The sequence below is a fragment of the Podospora pseudocomata genome, chromosome 5 (assembly GCF_035222375.1).
Source record: "Podospora pseudocomata strain CBS 415.72m chromosome 5, whole genome shotgun sequence".
NCBI lineage: Eukaryota > Fungi > Ascomycota > Sordariomycetes > Sordariales > Podosporaceae > Podospora > Podospora pseudocomata.
This window is the reverse complement of record NC_085889.1, coordinates 1,916,285-1,935,811: the sequence shown is the minus strand read 5'-3', so window position 1 is coordinate 1,935,811 and position 19,527 is coordinate 1,916,285. Positions and strand designations below refer to the sequence as shown.

Genomic DNA, 19,527 nt, shown 5'->3' with positions numbered 1-19,527 from the left:
CCTGCTTCTGGGCTGACAAAGAAAATGTACAATCCAGTACATGCTAAACAAACTCACATAGGTCTGGACCTCAGGCCTCTACGTCACGGATGGTTGGGGTTTTCTGAGCAACAGCGAGTTGGCATTAGATATATATGTTGATATGTAGTCATTTGGCCACGATTACCTTATCAATAGACTCCTGGAATGTATTGCCTATTTAGCAATATACCTGGCAAACGAGCTCACAGATCCTCCCATCTACTCCAATCTAACTCCTTCTCATTACTCCGAGGGTATCCGAAGAAGTTTTGCCGTCCCAATCAATTCTGGAAATTCACGGCTAAGACGCCTAGTCATCCTCGCTGGCGCTGCCGTAACCTTCGTCTGTCTGAGAGCGGCAATACTCACTCGCATTGCAGACAACACTGTGGGCGAGACCCTCATACGCAACCTCTTCCAGCTTCGTATCTCCGGGGAGCAGACGCTGTGCCTGTCCAAGACATTGGTGTCTGGAGAAAAGCATACAGCAGTGGCCGGGCATGACGGTGGCCGAAACAACGTGGGCTGATTTGGGGCTTTCATCGGGCATACTGACATAGCCACGCGGGATATCATAGCACCGATCCTTGGTCAACTTCAGTTGGACGCAGTACTCGCCCTCTCCGCAGTACTTGAAGTTGTAGTCGGTAACGCCAATGGTCTTTGTGAACTTGTGGAGCTTCTGGTCCATCTGTCTCTGGAACACCCATTCATCGTCCTCGGGCTTCTCGTCCAGGTTTCTGATGCCCCATCTCGAGATGTGATCCCTGTAGTACTCAGGCATGGACGAAATGGTGCTGTAGGCAAACTCATGTTGCTGCCACTCGCCAGGGAGCATAAAACCTCGCTTGCAGTCGCGCAGCACAAATACCGTCCTGGTGCGAGATTCATCGGGAACCGTCTCGTGCTTGAACCCATACGAGGCACACACGTCGAACGATCCAAACTTGTCGAGATTACATCGAGTGTGGTTATTGAGAGGATTCTTCACCAAGTCGCCCATCGCTGCTCTGCCACAACTCCTACGCTCAAACGTTAGCACACAATCTCTCGGCGTGGAAGCAAGACGGCATGGTCGGGCTTACATCCCCAAGAGCGGCACCGCAAACCAGCTGCCACAATAGTCATTGGCCCAGACGTCTTTTGACCAACTACCGGTTGTAGAGTATGAGAGGGATCTTTGCCGCGTCCTCATGATCCCATACGACTGAGAAGACTTGACATTACTCTCCCAATCCACACTCCGCTTTCGGCTTTGCTCGAATCTTTGGCCGTCGCTGTGTGCATAACCCGATGTCATGTCCACACCGGCCTTTCCCATGATTGGAACCCCATCAAACAGCGGTATATTAGACAGACCAACACCGGCTGTGCCGGTTACCCCGAAGTTGAAAGTATCCGCAACAGTCCATGTATCGCTCCATGATATTCCATCCTTGTAAGTGGTGCTGTTTCCAGTGGAAGATTCGTCCTTGATCATGACGGTCGTGGCTTCGCCGACTGGGCCACCGAGACTCACAGAAATCCCGCAACTATCACTTCGTTGACATGGGTTGTGCCAGCTCCGAATGCCCAGGACCCGCGGGTGGCCCCAATACCACTTGTGGCAAACAGTTAGTCAGGGGCGAGGGGGGAAGACGTGATGCGGCGGCAGCACTCACCCCATGGCTTGTTTCACAGTAGGCCTTGCAATTGTTGTCGGGGCTCATGTGATCCCAGCACTCGCCCCTGTTAAGCCGATATTGAGGTTTGCAATTTCGATTCTCATCGACAGTCACAAACTGCGCGTCACATATCACCAAACTTAGCACATCATGGATCCGGGCTCATATTCTGGAGGACAACCTACGTGAGGAAATCCATGGCGAATGGCCTTTTGGATTTTGCTGGCAACATCCATGCATTTTGTCTGAGGATACAAAGCTGACGGGGCTGCCACAGCCGATGCTGAGAAGCCCGCCGCCACCAACAGGGAGGCCAGCATCGTAGTCGAGAGGATGATCGGCGAGTACGATAGGAGGCTGTTGCCTTGGTCAGGCCAGATCAGAAGAGGCGAGGATGGGAACAGAAGAAAAAGATGGGAAAGAAAGTCAGAGAAGTAAAGCACCGTGTGACTGCCCGGCCGGATAAGTCCTCGGGTGCGGTGATCTAAACTTTTCGCTTCATGCCGCCACCCCGGGCCCGTAACGCCACCATGAAGAGGGAACATCGACACCTCGTGAGATACGAAGAGGAAGTCATCGCTAAAACGGTTCCAACCGAGTGCTTCACCATTTTCGTTCAGCAGCTGCCGCCGGTTGGCCTGGAGATCCACAAGCGGAACTCATTGAACCTAGACAGTTCAACAGAAACAGGAGCAGAAACAGGAACAGGAACATGAATCTCAGTTCTTTGAAGCTTCACATACATGCAAGCAACCTGGGGGTAGGCTGCTCAGGGGCAACGGCTACTGGAAGTGGTGCAGGGGAAGAATACACCACTGGTGAATTAAAACAAAGAATTTACTAGGCATTTATGCGTTCCACCCATGGCTCTCTATTCAAGGTTTCTGGTTATCTCCATCTATTCGTCCATTTCGCTTTCTTGCTTACTTCTCAGAATTCCCCACACGTCGAGCTTCGATAGAGACTTCATGTCCCGCCCACAGTGACTGTTGGTGATCCCTCGCCAGGACATCCTAAAAATGCATCAGCTTTTGGTCGATTCACGGCGGAAATAGTCAGGGGCTTACCTGTCTTCGGCATCCAAGCAATTGTCTAGAAAGCACTGCTGAACAGCGTTCGCGATGTCCCATTGTCCCCCATCAAATTCACTAAGGGTTGGTAAGTTGTAAGCTTTGAATCGATGCTTGAGAGATGTGTTGATCACATACACACAAAGACACATCCAGTCGTGAGCGTGAGAACACCCAACTTGAACATAGGTCTTTTCCAGGCACTCGTTGTTGCATCTGCTCTTGAGGGGCTGCTTAGCCTTGGGAGGCCCAGCTAGCTGGGTCGCAGGCGGATTTTGTCGAGTGACGAGCCGAGTCTGCAGTGAGCTGGGAGCTGCGCCTGCAAGAGTGCTGCAGAGGATACCGAACCACACTACCCACAGCTTCATGTTTGGGATTTGTCGAAGCCGTCAAGTCAAGCGGAGCAGTAATGTTGCAAGACTGGCCAACTCGCAGTTGAACACCGGGAGTTGGGAGAAAGAAAAGAAGAGAAGGTAGAAAAGCCCAAGTCGTGCCTCCCGGCCTGCAAAAAGCACGCAAGCCATGATATACGGCATGAGTCCAACGGCGTCAACTTTATCAGCTAAAAACCGATACACACAAAAGCCATGGCGGCGTGACCACACTTTAAGCTATCACAGATTGTGCTCTCGGATCAGGACACCTGGTCTGAATTCGAAACTCTAATGCCCTCGAAAAAAGCTTTTTCCTTCCGTGCTACTTTTGAACTGGATTATTTTCCCTCGCTCAAAACACCACATCACTCTCACGACCGCGTCTCAATGAAGTACTCCTTGTCTGGTTCAGGGCTTTTAGCCGCTGTTACATCTCTCTTTGGAGGAGTTACTGCCTCCCCAGATGATCCGTTGCCTCCATCGGTGCCCAGACCTGCCGATGACCCAAAGGTCCAATCCTTTCCCTCATGGAATCCAGTTCACTCTGGACATCATATCAACCTCACCAGGGTCCGTCATGTTCACAGATGCCTCCAAGACTGGTGCGACGATCGTTACCTCATTTGGGAACTGGGCGGCAAGGCCATTTGCAAAACAGACCATCCAGATGGAGAGAACGTCGTGGGCTGGCTCTGCAACCTGGGATATTATCAAAAGGCCTGCTCAGCCGCCATGCTCAACCAGGCCGCCAAAAAGATGATTGAGGGTATGGATGACTACAGAGCCCCCTCCCCCGCAGGCCATATCTATTACATGCCAGAGAGGTCTCAATCGTTTGTCTTTGGTTGGGACACCTACTGCAACGGCTCACCCTCATGCGGAGGACACCGGGATCCTACCATAGTCTGTGAGAACCAGATCAATCACTACCGCCACAGGCCGAGTCCCAAGCCGGCTCAATTCGTTAGCATCGCTAACGCGTACGGATCCGTGAGACACGAGGGTTACCACGTTGAGGAGGACGTTGAAAGTGAGCAGGGCCAAAATAGCAACTGCACTGAAGAGGAGGAGTTCGAGAAGTTCAAAAAGGATCAAGCCATGAAGGACATTTCGATTGCCGAGCAGATAATCAGGAAGAAGTTTTGGCCGCACACCCAAAAGGGAATACCACGTAAGTGCCCCCCCCCCAACCTCCTTAATCTTGCAATGACTACAATGACTCGAGGACATTCCTAACACATACGTTTCAGTCGAAGGGGCCAGTGAGGAAAACATTTACCACAACCCAGAACACCACAGGAATGGCGGCCGCTGAGTCTCCTGTCAGCGGGAGGCCGGGCAACATAATGGGTCCATGAGTCAAGGAGGGACGTCTGATGGAACGGCAGCTATTTTACAAGAATGTAGTTGCAAAATCGTGACTCAATTGCTAGTTATGAGAAACAAACGTTGACTGGAGGACTTTGTTGCGGTGAATAGTTAACCCATGATAAACCCGAAGCCGAAGCCGGTCCCCACCCTTGTTTGCCGCAGTCCATCATGAGACTTGAAGGAAGGGATCAATGCTTGAAAGCGCAGGCCGTATTTTAATAATAGAGTAGAATCCTAGCTTGAGCTCGTTTCCATAAAATTGATACTTCCTCGCGACTGTCCCAACTCTCAGACTAAAAGATTCAATCAGATTGTTAGCCCACAGCTTCCCAGGTCCACTTCCATCAAATCCACAGTCACATCCTGAAATAACATCGCACAGATCTCCAGCTTTTTTCTCTTACAAAGTCGAGAAAACAATCAAGAATTTGAAATAAAGCACAGCAAACATGACACAAGCGTTTAAGAATGTTGTCGTTGTCGGCGGCTCCTACGTCGGAGTGGTCAGTTTTGTTCAGGGTTAGGGTCCATTCAGGGGCACCATCGCTGACCTCCCCCTTTTGTTTTGACCAGGCAACGGCAAAAGAACTAGCCAACCTCCTTCCCTCCTCTCACCGTGTAATGACAACCCTATTTCTAGTTGCGACGACCCTATTACTAACATTTCTAAAGGTCCTCCTCATCGAACCCCACACCCACTTCCACCATCTATTCGCCTTTGTACGTGCCTCACCCATTCCCACCCCCTTTTCCTCTCCCCAACTAACCCTCCCTCCCAGCCTCGCTTCGCCATCCTCCCCTCCCACGAACACAAATGTCTAATCCCCTACACCACCACCTTCTCCCTCTCCCCCGACCCCTCCCGCCACGAGGTCATCCAAGCCAAAGCCCTCTCCCTCTCCCCCACCACCTCCACCCTCCACATCGACACCCCCTTTCAAGGCTCCACCACCGTCCCCTTCACCCACCTCATCGCCGCCACCGGCACCAACCTCTCTCCCCCCGGCACGATCCCCCACAACACCAAACCCCGCGCCATCACCTTCCTCCAATCCTACCAATCCTCCCTCCGCACCGCCCTTTCCATCATCATCATCGGCGGCGGCGCAGTAGGAGTCCAGATGGCATGCGATCTCAAAGAAATCTACCCCCACAAACCCATAACCCTGATTCACTCCCGACATAACCTAATGCCAGCCTACCACCCGTCCCTCTCTGACTTAATCAAGTCTCGCTTTGCTGAATTAGGCGTCAACCTCATCACCGAAAGCAGGGTCGTCATCCCCGAGCGTGGCTTCCCCCTCACAGCTCAACCAACAGACGTCCACCTCCAAGACGGGCGGACCCTAACCGCTGATTTCGTCATCACCGCGACGGGCCAAACGCCAAATAACCAGTGGTTGCGATCCTCACTTGGAAATGGTGTGATCAACAAAAAGAATGGATTCGTCAAAGTCAAACCAACAATGCAGATCGACGGTGGCCCGTGGGAAAACCTCTTCGCCGTGGGTGATATCAACGACTGCGGGGCTCACAAGGCCGCAAAGCCGGGGATGTTGCAGGCTGGTGTTGCTGCGAGGAACATCACTGCTTTGGTCAGGGGGGAAGAGGCGGAGGAACAGTTGGAGGTTGCGCCGGCTGGGATTCATCTTACTTTGGGGCTGGTGAGTCTTTTTCGACACAGTAAAAAGGAAAAATGTGGGAGCATGTGACCGACGCAAAAGTGATTACAACAGACCAAAAACGTCATCTTCAGAAACCCCGACACGGCAAAAGGGGTAACGGAGCCGTATATCAACCTCAAGGATGAGTAAGTCTCTTTCCCTTCATGGCGGTCAAATAGATAGAAAGACGGTTGCTAACAGACCAACACAGCGGCAGGGAAGACATGAACATCGAGGAGGTGTGGGGCCGAAGAGGGCCAAAGGTGACCAGCCAGAGAGATTATCATCTGTAGACTATGTTTTTCTGATATGAACATGAAAGAAAAGAATAATAATACAGATTCCCAATCCCCAACAATCCTCTCCTCGCCCTCCTTCATCTATAGAATACTCATTGTACAAGTGATCAGAGTCTGGCTGAGGGTTGATGTCGTTGTATCCGGGTAGACGGTCGTGTAGGCGCAGGGTTGATAATCTGAAACATTACCTCCCGTCGCGAACGGAATAACGCTCAAAGTCTCCCCGTTCTGACAAACGCAATGATTCCCGATCCCTTCATGGGGTGCCGCTTCGTTGATGCAAAAAGGATCACCTGTCAAGCTCGCAATCGGAAGGGTTGTCCAGATCGGATCGATGGGAATGACCGAGACTCTTGTTGCTGGTATTTTTGTTGATGTTGTTGTTGCCTCTGCTGTCGCCAGAAAGCAGGCGTAGGTCTTGTTATAATACGGGATAGTAAGCGGTGGACGGGTGGCTTTGTAAAACGTCGATTGCTCCCATCTCCTATGCTGTGCGTTTGCCTGACTGGAAAAGAGAAACAACAAAACCAAAGTGAACACTGATAATGCCATCCTGCCAGATTACGTGTGAGACTGGCTTCTCAAGAAATCATTCATCCATGTTTCCAAGTATTCAATCCACTTATACCGCTGGAATCAAACGGGTAGAGAGAGGTATGACATGTTTGCCCCTACCCACGTCATCCTCTCCAAGGAATCTTGACATAAATCGAAGCCCAGTGACACAAACAAGCAAACCTACCCATTACTGCCGGATGCACAAGGCATCAACTCCATCTGTGGGGTGGGACAGTGTCATCAGTCTCGAGTCCACGGTTGCTCAAGAGCCTGATTTTCCCACCCCGTAACCACCTGCACGCCCGCCCTGGAACCCACAAAGCGAAAGTACACGGTCCAGGATTTTATCGTGTACGGCCACGTGTCGCCGCGGAAGAATGTGTTGGTCATCCGTATCTGCCTCGTACGGCCCTCAAAGTAGTTTGCTAGCTCCTCCAGCACGGCCGGATGTTCGATGCGCTTCTTGCCGTAAAATACAGCCAGAATCTCCACCTTCGGACCTGATGAAGACGAGGATGAGGTGATGGACCGCCACGGCTGAGTTATGGTAGCTCGGTAGCCACCGTTGCCAATGTTGGCACCACCGAGTTGCGATACGGCAGAGGGTTTGGCGATGGTGATAAGGGATGGGCGAATCGTCTCGGGCAGATTCATAACGGTCGGATATTCGTCGCCATCGTATCGGTATACGAGACTCAAAACCTTGTAGGTGCCGGAAGCTGGGTCTGGCTGGAGGAGACTGTGCATATTGCGCATCTCAAGCTGTAGAATCTGACAGCCAACGCCATGAGGAGGTGGAGGACTGGTCCGGCTGAGGGATTTGATAGTAGGCGTCACAGTCACGCCTCCCCAGGCAGCCGCGAGGATATGCAGCCGGGGTGGACCGTTGTAGACCTCTTCTCGTGGTGGCTGGACGGACACTTGAGGGGCTTTTGGGTCGGACCGAGGCAGGGCAGTGTCACGGGAAGATGGGTGATCATTGTTGAGAGAGTAAGGAGGAAGCGGGTCATCTCCGATAGGCATAGGCTCGACTTGGATCAAATCTTCAACATCCGTGGCTTGACTGGAAGGTGCGCGGGTGGGGAAGCTATGATGGCGAGTGATCTGGGTCATGGCTGAGGTGAACGATGGTGAAATTGAGCAGGTAAGTAGTGGTGTGATGGATAACGGTTTTAGATTCGGAATAATTTGCGTTTGTGTATCTGAGCAGTTGAGGGCGGGAGTCACGAGTGAGCTGAGGTTGAACAGGTGGTGCCCAAGTGCTGCGTGGGGTGTGTCAGCCCGATATGGCCCGGGCGCATTGCATAAATTGGAATTGTGCGCTTTATGCAATTGTGAGATCCACATCTCAAGTACATAACCTTTTTTGCAGCTAGCACACCGGAGTCAAGGTATTTCCTCACTTTTCACAAAGCAGCCCAAGACACATGATACAGATATTCAAATTCTTCTTCATTTGTATTCATCAAAGCACTATCCAAAGCATACAAACACCATCCACCACATTACATCATGCCCTGAACATGCCTGTCATCTACATTTAATCATAAGGTATGTCTATCAACTACCAACCTCCCTGGCATTCATCCCCGCATAAATCATAATCATGTCAGATCATCACTCCCATCTTAGATGCCAGAAGTGGCATAGAACGGGTTGTTGGGGTCAAAGGGGAACTTGCGAATGACAACATCGCCCTTGTAGCCCTGGTGCTCGGGCTCCAGAGGAGTGTAGTTGAGCTTGCAGGTGCTGCAAGTGCCCTCGGAGCTGCCGGCCTTGAACTGGCCAAACTCCTCCACCTCGGCGCTGCCGTTGAAGTAGTTGATGCGGACCTGGTTGACAGTGCGTCTACTCTGGTCAATGTCAAAGTAGTTGGACGGCATGAACTGGATGCCTGAGTGGGCAGTGGTCTGCACCGTATTGGGGAGATCACCCGTGTGGGGGACGTGGTGCATGCCCAGGTTCAGCCACAGGACAATGTCCTCGTTGCGGACGGATTCTCCATCAAAGTACTTGTCAAAGTTGACGGGAGGATCATGGACATCCTGCGTGTTGAAGGCGTGGTAAGCCTTCTGCTCAGAATCCTTGTACTTGGTGATCTGGACGTCGTGGTTGGCCCACTGAGCAGCGACGCCCAAGTTGGTGCTGTTCTGGACAGTCAAGTGAGCAGTGCCCATGTAAGGGAGCACACGGTAGCCGCGCATCTCGCCGTGCTTGTTCCTCTCGTTCTCGTTGACGATCAAGACCTGAGTGGCCGAGTTGGGGCCCCAGTTGAAGCGGGACTCATCCTCGGTCTCGATGAACTTGCGCTCAAGGGCCATGGTGTTACGGACCTTCCCAGCGGACCAGGGGTAGGACCTGGAAACTGGGACCATGCTCATGAGCTCGATGGAGTTGTTGGTGCCCAGAACATCGAAATCGGCCTTGAAGTTGAGAACGTGATCGTGCATGGAACCACTGAGGTTGTCGTGGATCTTGAAGCCGTAGTCCTCATTGCCAGCAAAGTAGGCGCTCTGGATGTAGCCAGAAGCGCGAACCTCGACGGCGAAAGAACCATCCATGAAGAAGGAGAAGGACTGCTGATAATCGTAGTTGCCAATGGTGGCAATGGATCTGATCACAAAGTAGGTGTTCTTGGTGACCGAGACGTAGTCCGAGGTGGTGTGTCTCTGCATCGGGTAGTCGGCCACGTACTCGAACAAGCAGAGACTGTCGATGTGGGTGCGAGTCTCCTCATTGACGTAGAACGAGGTGTTCATATAAGTGGCGTAGGCAGGGCAGTCGTATCCCTTGACAAGCTCAAAGGTGTAAGGACCGAAGCCGTAGAAGCTGTCGAGGTAAGCGGTGCCGGAGTTCATGGGGTCGTTGCCAGCATAGTGAGCCAAAGCCTCCTGGAGGGACAGCTCATAGACGAGTCTCTCGCCCTTGTAGCGGATGTCGAAAAGGCCAGGACCAGTGTCGCGGTTGAAGCCGACATAGAAGCTCCAGTCCATCCACTCGACGTACTTCTCCTTGTGGTCAACGGCAAAACGAGCGCCAGCGGGAGCAACAATGACGGGGCCCTGGGCCTTGTCCATCTCAGGGGTTTCTCCGTTCTTGTCAGTTCTAGCCCAGTCGCCATCGACGTTGGGCCCGTTCTTGACGAAGTCCTCAGACCAGTAGGCAGCACGGAACTCCTCAGTAGTGGCATAGAAAACGCTGTTGTACAGCCACCCACGAAGCTCCCACTTGCTGGGGTCTCTGCCGCTGACTTCGCTGCTGAAGTAGAGGCCAAGAGGAAAGAGAGTCATGTCATCAAAGTCGCCAGTAGGGATGTTCCAGAAGGTGTCCCAGCGGATGATTTCGCCGTCATCCTGCCAGAGAGGGTCAATGCCCCAGATGGAGAGGGTGTCGTTCTCCAAACCCATGGCCGTGCCGTTCCACAGATCGAGCGTGATGTCGGCGACGGAGGCACCGATCTTGAAGAGCCACTCCGAGTAGAGGCGGTCGGAATCGGCATCGAGGTTGCGCACCTTGCCACCGTTCTGCTTCGTGTAGGGATACTCGAGGGGCTCCCACTTGGCAGTAGCATTGTCAAGGGGCAAGGGTCCAACGATGATATCAGCGTAATGGGGGGTTTCCGTCGCACGGTTGTTAAGAACGACGTGGGCGTACTTGGTCGGCGCAGGGCCATCGCCATCCACGAAGGCAAGAACATCGGTTTTGTTTGGCCACATGGCTTCGACAAGTTGACTGCGCAGATATGTGTCAGTACGAACCACCACCAGCTTGCTGTAGCGCAGTCGGTTCTTACATGGTGTTATCCCATCCACCCGCTTCTTCCGTAACGGTCAGGTTGAGATCGGCCTGGGCGAAAAGCCACTCAACAACAGAAGCAACCTCGACGTCCACCAGAGGGCCCCAAACGTTCGGCTTGGGGGCCTTGATCTCGGTGGCCAATGTCTCGGAGCAGAAGGGTGTCTCGACAGCTCTCCTGTCGCCCATGATGGCACGCTTGAGGTGGTTGGCCATCTTCTTCTTGCCCAAGCCAGTGTTCTTCACCCAAGGAGCCTTGGGGTCGGGGTTGGGGCGAGCGAGGGCATCTTGGGCGAAGGAGGTGAGGAGGAGGGCAGAGGTAGCCACGGCCCGAGGGCTCAGGCTGTCGAAGAAACCCATGATTGATGCTTTCGCCGGTGGACAGAAAGACTGAAAGGAGCTTGAAGGTCTAGGGACAACATCCCATGCTGGTCACGACCGGGGAAGACACCTTTTATGATATCTTCCTCACCCTCTCCCACCCAGATCCGTCATGGCCATATCCATCGTAACCCCAATTGACTGAAGCTCTTATCGGAGCTCTCCCAGATATCGTCCCTTACCATCCACCCGGAATCCTCCAATGGAAGCATGGTGGTTGGCAGCCTTCAAAGACCCCTGCTGCAGGAACATAGCCCCGCACATCAAGGATGCTCACCGTTGAGTGGCTAACTGCATAGCGACGGTTGGTCCCAACTCCACGTTAGCGACCTGGCTACGCAAAGAAGCCGTTCACTAAAGTCGCGATCCAGCGTGGCAATCCACATGAACCTCTGCGCCGGCAATTAGCATACTCGGCCGACGGAACCGAGAAAGAAATCATCATTCGACAAATAAACACTCGATAGCATTGAAGATACACCGTTGACTGCCTGAGGTGGTATCTGACGTGAGTCCTGGGTGTCATCCGGGAATGTCGTTGGCAGTGGGGTCGTTGGAGACAGCATCACCAAAGCCCATATCGCAGGCCCGAAATCCGAGCTCGGTTGCGCTCGCTCGGCATCCAGCTTCCCGAACCAACGTCACTCGGCCCCAGCGATGCCCGGATCGGTGTGGAAAAGAAAAAGACACGGGGAAACATGTCCTATCGGTGTCGTGAGCTTGTGACTAGGCCATTCGATAATTCGAGCACCAAGTGAAGAGATAAGGGCCGAAATGGGCAAAGAAACCGGGGTGTGGTGCAATGCGGGGTCTCTTCTCCCACTTCTTGGCCGCCCGCTCCTGTCACGATGTCAAAGTTGCTTATCTCCCCGCCTTCCAACATTTCCATAATCCATATCTTATCGCTGGTGAGTCTCCTCTTCCTCTCCACCTGTTTTGCCTGCCGCGAACAGAGTCAGGAACTGTTGGCCGTATCTGTCTTAGTTTTGCTGATTCCAGCTTGAATAATTCTGTTTTCAAATGTGATCAATTGGGTGCTTAACATTCAATCCAGTCGACAGTCTGCCAGCCGGCATCTGCCTTGAAAATTGCTCTGATTCGCCCCCACAACGTGTGTTGACCGTATGACAGACACACTTGGAATCAATTATTGATATCGGTGAGTGTTGGAAGGTCTTTGCAGTTTTCACATGTGTCAAGGCATCGAATATCGATCGGTTGCGACTTGTGAAATGCATCGAAGCAGCGAAGGCTGGACTTTATCCAGAGCAAAAATGCAAACCTCATGCCCTACTCATCCATGTCTAGAGGCAAGTAGGCCTGATTCACCGTCAACCCATCGTCTTGAGAGCATGTACAACTTTACAAGTACATGATGCTATTGTTACCCCTGAACCCCTGACTAAAACAACAAAAACAAAACACAACTTGTTTGGACCGTGCACTCTCACGGGGGCAACATGGTTGGTCTTGTTTACCGTAAGAAAGGTTGATGAACAAAGAAGCCGCCAGCCTTGAAGAGCAAGAGTGCCTACCTTACCTACCTGCCAATCGGGTGTCAAAGCACAACGAATTACAAATAGATAACTATGGCGAGATTGCATGCATCCTGTCGAGTCCAGCCAAGATCCATCGGTAAAAAGATTGCTCAACGGTCTGGCCGTATTACTCTGCAGGCCAACAGCCACGCTGATCAAGCAAAAAGCTTAAAGCCCCCATAAACCCATCTCTGCTTTTGCCGACCACGACACAAAAACCTGCCCAGTATCTGGGTTCAGGGAAAAGCTTGGCAGCCGTCCCGGATCATAATCACGGTAGCGACACGCAGGAAACGACAACCAATCGAAACAAACAGCATGATCAAAGAAAATATAAACATCTCGTCCGCCACGGCTCTCGGTTGGTCCGAAGCTGCTATAACAAGACCTCTTCCTTGAAAGGCAACACCACCGGCAGATGTCAGTCGCCCAAAAAGGAGTTGTCTGTGCCGTGGCAAAAGCCGACGACAGCAACGTGGTAGATCAAATTGGGCTTCAACACCCTTTCCATCACTCACCTCACTGGCCAGCGGAGTGATGAACACACCTCCAGGCTCGGAACCCGGATAGTGTTTCTGGGAGTTGAGGCGTCGTTGATTGGTATGGGTTGAATTGCCGGCGCGGTTGTCAAGGGTCAAGGGCACTGTCACCCCCGCATTTTAAATAGATGAACAGGCAAATACAGAATTTAGCATCTAATAGACGATCCTGGATATACCAGAGGACGGCACCTCTTATCACGGCACGACACGGTTCAAAAAAAACCAATGTACTATAGAGAAACTGCAAAAGAGGCAAGAGCTTTGCCAGGCGAGCGAGTGTATGTAGGTATATATGCCCGCATCGAGGCACCCCGGATACCGGTGTTCTTCTGGCTCTGTTCTATCCACCAACGGTCCCTACTCCTGCTCCTTGTGTTTTATTTTCTCGTGGCAAAGACAATAGGCAAGGGAAAAAAAAACCATGAAGTGGCTCGCTCTTTCTGCGCTCATCGCGCCCTCCCAGGCTGCGTTGCGCTTCGGATGCTCGACCTTGACCATCCAGCGTCTCGACCCCCTCGTTGAACCTGGCGCGCTTCCTTCAGCTCATCTTCACCAAATCGTCGGTGGTGATGCCTTCAACGCCTCGATGAGCGGTGACATTGGTGAGCAGGGAACTTGCACGACCTGCACCTTTAGCGAGGACTTTTCCAACTACTGGACCGCCGTCATGTTCTTCAAGCACCCCAACGGCACCTACAAGCGTGTCCCCATCATGCAGAACACAGCCCTGCCCAACGGCATCAACGGTGGTATGACCGTCTATTACACCCAGCAGGACTTCAACTCGAACGGCAATGTCAAGATCACGTCGTTCCCGCCCGTAAGTACCAGAACTTTGCCGGCCATATGAGCCTGGAAGGGAGCAATACTAACCGTGTGACTACAGGGCTTCCGCATGGTCGTCGGCAACCCAACCACCACCTCCCTCAGCGGCTCCCGCGCCAACGTCGGCCTCAAGTTCGTATGCCTCGAGAACAAGGGCACCCGCTTCCCCGAGCTCTCCGACTTCCCAACCAAGCCCTGCAGAGGCGGCATCATGACAGTCCACCATTTCCCAGCGTAAAGCCACACCCTTATTCCCCCCTCCACGCCTTCTCCACTACCTAACCAACCGCTAACCCCCCCTCACCAGCTGCTGGGACGGCAAAAACGCCGACTCCCCCGACCACCAATCACACATGTACAACACCGGCAAGGAAGCCTTCCAAAATGCCGGCCCCTGCCCCGCCTCCCACCCCGTCCGCATGCCCCAGGTCGCCTACGAGACCCTCTGGGACACGACTCAGTTCAACAGCATGTGGCCCTCTGGCGGCGCCAACCCCTTCACCCTCTCCTACACCGACTCCAAGGGCTACGGCACCCACGCCGACTACCTCTTCGGCTGGAAGGGCGACTCCCTCCAGAGAGCCATGGACCACTCGTGCATGTTCAACGCGTGCGAGAACGGCCGGCCGCTCAAGTCGCAGAATGTCGCCGCGATGAACAGGTGCACCATCAAGAAGATTGTGAATGAGGATACCGGTGATAACTGTGAGTTTTGCTGTCATGATTTTATGTTTGGTGAAGATGAAAAGCTGACTGGATTGTCTTCAACAACAGGGATCAAGGCTATGCCCGGCCAGACTGCTGCCAGCTAAAAGGGCCCCCCGGGGAAGCAGGAGATGAGGGAGTGGTGTACCATCATGGGAGTTATTAGTTCTAGAAAGTTGAACGGCGAAGAGAGAATGAAACGTGATTTTGCTTTGTTGACTTGATGTTCAGAGACAAGGAGAGATCTAGTGATGCCTGCCTCTGATACTATACAACCCTAACCCGACATGGCCCCTAAATGACACCCACTTCAAGGACTGGCTCAAATCTGCGGCAAAGTGTAAAGGTATTTACGTAAATCATTATCATTGCTTCATGGTGTGTTTCAAGAAAAGAGTCCAAGTAAAACGCACAAACAGCGCCCCCTCGGCATTCCCAAATTCCATCGCACTCAGACCGCATGCCTTGCAAGCTTCCACCCAGCTCTAGACCAGCCGGCAGTCGCCCTCGGGGCATCGGCCCAAGACACGACCGGGGGAATGCTCCGAACAGAACGTGCTCAGGAACTTGAAGTTTGCCTTTCGCCCTAAAGCACGAGCCGTTTGTAACGGTGTGCCAACGGTCGCCAATGCTAAGAATTCCGCAGCGCTAAAACCCAGGGAAAGACCAAAGCTCGGTCCTTGCAAAACGGCCCGGTCCGGTTTTGTCTCGGTTCGTACGCGTCGTTATGGTCTGCGGAGGTGAGAGGAATATATGCATATATAGGTTGAAAGTAGGAGATGAACATCGCTCTTATTTCTGAAAAGTACCTTCTCCTCCAGAAGCCAAACATCTCCAACATGTCTTCCGACCAAAAGCTCAGTCTTGACGCCGACTATGCCAGGGCCATAGCACCCTATGCATCATATGTCCCACCCGTCCCAACTGACGCTGAATCACTCCGCAAACAGAATGATTTCATGATCAACACCGTCATGGGCCTCTTCCCCTGCCCGGCGAGAAGCAGAGTTGCCGAAACAGAACTCTCATACAAGTCGGCCGACGGCACTGAGCTCCAACTCCACCGCTTCGACCCCCCAGCATCTTCATCAACACCGGCACCAGCTGGACGTCCTTGCGTCCTCTATCTCCATGGAGGTGGCTTTGTCTCCGGCTCGGTTACATCCTTCAGAAAAGACATCATCCGCTATGCGGCCGAGACAAGGCTGACCTTCTATGCTCCCGCTTATCGGCTCTCTCCCGAGGCCCCTTTCCCAAAACCGCTGGAAGATGCCTACGCTGCCTTGGAGTTCCTCCGCGATAATGCACAAGAACAGAACATCGATCCAAAGAGAATTGGTGTTATGGGAATCAGCGCCGGGGGTGGTCTGGCCGCTGGCTTGGCACTCGAGGCTCGCGATAAGAAGTTTGTGCCCGCCATCAAGAAGCTGGTGTTGATATACCCCATGCTCGATGACAGAACGCGCATCGGGAAGGACCATCCGCTGAACGAGTACCTGACATGGACAAACAAAAAGAACGAAATCGGCTGGCAGGCTTATTTGGGCGATGCCGGTGCCAGAACTGTGAGTAGTCCTGACGCGAGCGTGTATGCAGCGCCGGCAAGGGCTGAGGATCTGTCTGGATTGCCGCCGACTTATCTTGATGTTGGAGGGTTGGACTTGTTCAAGGACGAGGTGAATGCCTTTGGCGCCAAGCTGCTCGCGGGCAAGGTGGACGTCGAGTTCCATCTCTATCCAGGCGTGCCCCATGCTTGGGAGTGGTTGAGCCATGAGTGCCCTGTGACGCAGAAGGCAGTGAACAACAGAGTCTTCGCACTCCGTAGTTTGTAGAGTATGCACTAGGCGCATGAGGTTTGGGTTTGGTGGTGTTCCTGTTCCCGTGTTTTGATAGGCTTTTGGCATTTGTACTTGATGGTCAATGAGATCCAGTGGTTCATGTTTCAGCGAGCAGAGACTGGGCAAACACGATGACAGCATCGCGCAAGGTTTGGGCGACCTTCGCTTGTGCCCAGAAGTGCGTTGCACTGTACACCTCAACACCTCGAAACTTGGAGTTGGGTACCGCCTGCAACCGGGCAGTCCAAGTCCTGAGCTTTCGGACGGGCGTAAAGACATCGTTGTCGCCGTATACTACCAGAGTGTCATGTTGGGTCAACTTATTCTCCGGGTTGTCTACAGGGGCCAGCATGTTAGCGCAGAACCAGACAGCGAGCTGAGACATGGAGGAGAAATGGATGGAAGAAGTCAGGAGTAGATAATACGCGTTTTCAGCATCCGCATTGTATGCGTTTGAGTGAGCTGGGTTAACGTAGGATGTTCATCATGCAAATGGAAGGAAGACAAGTAATACAGTATGGACCTACCAATTGGCTTTGGAGCTTCTGGCGACGTAGCAGATTTTTTGCCAGGCTTGGCTGGGAGCCGATTCCAGGTCTTCCGAGCGAGGCTGGAAATTGGCGTAGGGACCGACATGGCAATAAAGTTTGTAACTATGCCCTGAAGAGGTGACACCAGAAGATATGCGGGTCGATACTGAGTTCGTCCTATGATAGAGGGCAGGTGATCTGTAGCGGCATGCTTCGAGGTTGAACAGGCTGCATCACGAGTGGAATTTGGACCATCACCGTCCCTAATCTCGGTCAGTTGGGATGCCTTGGGTCCTTTCTTGGTTTTGGCCATGAGCTCTTCAATCCCGTGCCGTATTCTCTCCTCAAGCTCGACGGACAGTGAACGTCGGGGCTCATGGGGCCTACGAATATCCTCGATGCCGCCAACACGGAGCCCCCCAGTCCGCCGCGGCGATCCGGCGTGCTGGCGGTCCACAAAGTCGGCGCGCAGGTCAGCCAAAGTTGTATTCTGCTTCTCTGCGAGATGCTCTGCCCTCAATCGGATCTCAGCAGCCGGCGTTCCGTTTTCAGGTGTCTCAAACAAAGCCATAACCGGTTCGATTTCCGGTAGTTGAGCAGTGATCATAGAGCCGTACGAATAACCGCCCATCAAAAGAACAGGCTTCGTGCTGGCAGCAGAAAGAGGGGTTGCTTCCATCCATGTTGGCTCAGGAGTGGGCGGCTGAAGCTGAATCTTGGCTGCAACTCTGCCTTCCAGTTCGACCTCGTTCTCGCGAACTTCAGAATGGGACCGGCGGAGAGTAATATGCGGATATGGGTTCAGGCAATGAACGTAATGGGTGACGAAGCCTATCACTGACTTGTAGTCAGCCTGTTCTGCCTTTCCCGTCCAGGAAGTCTTTCCAGCCGATCCATGAGCCCCTCTGAAATTGAAGGTCGTAACCAAGAAGCCCATCCGCAAAAGGGCACTTGCAACGATTCCCACTACGGGATCATCGAAGCTGCCGCCCAGAGGTGCATAGGGATGTGCAAAGATGGCGGCGTGTTTCTTCCATTGGGCGGTATCAGACGTGGGCGCGAGTGACTCGGGGTGGTAGACACGACAGTCTATGTCGAGGGCGTCGTGGAGACTCGGCACCGTAAAGGTGATGTTAGGTTCTGGCAGCATTTTCTTGCTGCATACCCCCAAGCAAGCTTCAGCTTGCCATGAGCGAGGGAGTTGGGCTGAAGCAATTCGCCATGTCGTCGCCGCAGAGTTGATGCTGTTGGACGCGCGTTATCTTTCCAATTTGCACCTCGAAAGGTCCTCCCAAATCTGACTGCCGGTTGGGTGGGTCTCGGCTGGCCAATCAGAGAGCGGCTAATGACCGCACTGATCCGCAAGATCCGCCATCCCTGTCTTTAATCGACCTTCACAACCACAGAAACTGCTCTCAAGTGGAATTTTGGGCTTGTTGACGTCTCGCTTCTAGAGAGGAAATGCATTGATCCAGCCACGTATGCCCCTTCGAATTGATAGCTTAGCATCGTGTCATCAGCGGACTTCCAGGTTGACGGCCCGGACCCGCAAATCACAACCGCGACATTGGGCCCTCTTGAGGATCGAGACGCCCAACAAAGACAGGAACAAATCTGGGGTTTGTTTTCTTTCCATATGTTGTGAAGCCAATTGCCATATGTCGAGTACGAGTAGGTGACTTATGATCTATGTGTTGGCAGCCAGAGGTCAAGCGGTGAATTCCCCCGCAGTTCGATATCAAGCACATGCTTTGACGGCCGCTGACATGTGAAAGGAAAGGTCTGCCTTGCTTCGTATTCTACAGTTGCCCAACCGCTACACTGGATATCGGGAATATCTCCGGCTTTTCATACGTACCACAAGCCTGACTCAGGTCTCCAAGCAGAGCATCAAGCGTTGCCCTTTTCATGAACCACTTTCCAGGTCCGACCTTGATGAATTCACAGGGAGTAATGCCCGTTCTTCATAATACGGGAGAGACACCTCAAGCGAGCGACTCCGTCCCCCGCATTCCATTCCTGCCATCAGCTACCCGACCTTACCTTATGCTACCACCCAAGTGCAACCCAGCGAAGCGGTGCCTTGCATGTCTCGCCTTCACATTGCTCGGCTATGCACACAGTCTCCATTTCTGTGCGATCTTTTCAGGTGCTGAGGTCATGGATTTCCGAGTTACAGACGGAGTCTCTGTATATGGAAAGAAGATCGTCTGGCCTCTCCAGTCTGGCAGTGTAAAACCTGCTTCTTCACACCTAGCGATACGGAGATTCCCATCACACCAGGTGTTGACCTGTTGGGCTGTCGGGCACTGATTGGTGGGCAGTGGTGGGGCGGGCCGCTGAAAATGCCCA

The 19,527-nt window shown here is 52.9% G+C and overlaps 9 protein-coding genes across 9 annotated transcripts; 4 read left to right on the top strand and 5 right to left on the bottom strand.

Moving 5' to 3' along the window:
* Nucleotides 1–248: 248 nt before the first annotated feature.
* On the bottom strand, nt 249–3,294 carry QC762_504857 (uncharacterized protein). Its single transcript, XM_062890913.1, has 7 exons — nt 2,894–3,294; nt 2,753–2,833; nt 2,613–2,698; nt 1,871–2,049; nt 1,683–1,802; nt 1,107–1,621; nt 249–1,043 (listed from the first exon to the last, which is right to left on the bottom strand). The coding sequence occupies exons 1-7, from the start codon at nt 3,121–3,123 to the stop codon at nt 332–334; spliced, it is 1,923 nt and encodes a 640-aa protein (XP_062742054.1). The 5' UTR covers nt 3,124–3,294; the 3' UTR covers nt 249–331.
* Nucleotides 3,295–3,348: 54 nt separating this feature from the next.
* QC762_504852 (uncharacterized protein) lies at nt 3,349–4,494 on the top strand. The gene is made up of 2 exons (XM_062890912.1): nt 3,349–4,300; nt 4,380–4,494. The coding sequence occupies exons 1-2, from the start codon at nt 3,421–3,423 to the stop codon at nt 4,442–4,444; spliced, it is 945 nt and encodes a 314-aa protein (XP_062742053.1). The 5' UTR covers nt 3,349–3,420; the 3' UTR covers nt 4,445–4,494.
* Nucleotides 4,495–4,949: 455 nt separating this feature from the next.
* On the top strand, nt 4,950–6,457 carry QC762_504850 (uncharacterized protein; the record flags this gene model as incomplete). The annotated part of the gene is made up of 5 exons (XM_062890911.1): nt 4,950–5,003; nt 5,074–5,118; nt 5,280–6,164; nt 6,237–6,310; nt 6,382–6,457. 5 exons carry the CDS (start codon nt 4,950–4,952, stop codon nt 6,455–6,457), a joined length of 1,134 nt encoding a protein of 377 aa, XP_062742052.1.
* Nucleotides 6,458–6,544: 87 nt separating this feature from the next.
* QC762_504840 (uncharacterized protein) lies at nt 6,545–7,015 on the bottom strand (the record flags this gene model as incomplete). The annotated part of the gene is made up of 1 exon (XM_062890910.1): nt 6,545–7,015. The coding sequence occupies one exon, from the start codon at nt 7,013–7,015 to the stop codon at nt 6,545–6,547; it is 471 nt and encodes a 156-aa protein (XP_062742051.1).
* A 246-nt stretch (nt 7,016–7,261) lies between these two features.
* On the bottom strand, nt 7,262–8,379 carry QC762_504830 (uncharacterized protein; the record flags this gene model as incomplete). Its single annotated transcript, XM_062890909.1, has 2 exons — nt 7,262–8,287; nt 8,314–8,379. The coding sequence occupies 2 exons, from the start codon at nt 8,377–8,379 to the stop codon at nt 7,262–7,264; spliced, it is 1,092 nt and encodes a 363-aa protein (XP_062742050.1).
* Nucleotides 8,380–8,447: 68 nt separating this feature from the next.
* Nucleotides 8,448–12,096, bottom strand: QC762_504820 (uncharacterized protein). The gene is made up of 2 exons (XM_062890908.1): nt 10,815–12,096; nt 8,448–10,753 (listed from the first exon to the last, which is right to left on the bottom strand). Exons 1-2 carry the CDS (start codon nt 11,174–11,176, stop codon nt 8,650–8,652), a joined length of 2,466 nt encoding a protein of 821 aa, XP_062742049.1. The 5' UTR covers nt 11,177–12,096; the 3' UTR covers nt 8,448–8,649.
* A 735-nt stretch (nt 12,097–12,831) lies between these two features.
* QC762_0079850 (uncharacterized protein) lies at nt 12,832–15,024 on the top strand. The gene is made up of 4 exons (XM_062883894.1): nt 12,832–14,097; nt 14,164–14,336; nt 14,410–14,807; nt 14,877–15,024. Exons 1-4 carry the CDS (start codon nt 13,699–13,701, stop codon nt 14,912–14,914), a joined length of 1,008 nt encoding a protein of 335 aa, XP_062742048.1. The 5' UTR covers nt 12,832–13,698; the 3' UTR covers nt 14,915–15,024.
* Nucleotides 15,025–15,646: 622 nt separating this feature from the next.
* On the top strand, nt 15,647–16,639 carry QC762_504800 (uncharacterized protein; the record flags this gene model as incomplete). Its single annotated transcript, XM_062890907.1, has 1 exon — nt 15,647–16,639. The coding sequence occupies one exon, from the start codon at nt 15,647–15,649 to the stop codon at nt 16,637–16,639; it is 993 nt and encodes a 330-aa protein (XP_062742047.1).
* Nucleotides 16,640–16,742: 103 nt separating this feature from the next.
* Nucleotides 16,743–18,325, bottom strand: QC762_504790 (uncharacterized protein; the record flags this gene model as incomplete). The annotated part of the gene is made up of 2 exons (XM_062890906.1): nt 16,743–16,984; nt 17,173–18,325. The coding sequence occupies 2 exons, from the start codon at nt 18,323–18,325 to the stop codon at nt 16,743–16,745; spliced, it is 1,395 nt and encodes a 464-aa protein (XP_062742046.1).
* Between the last annotated feature and the right edge of the window lie 1,202 nt (nt 18,326–19,527).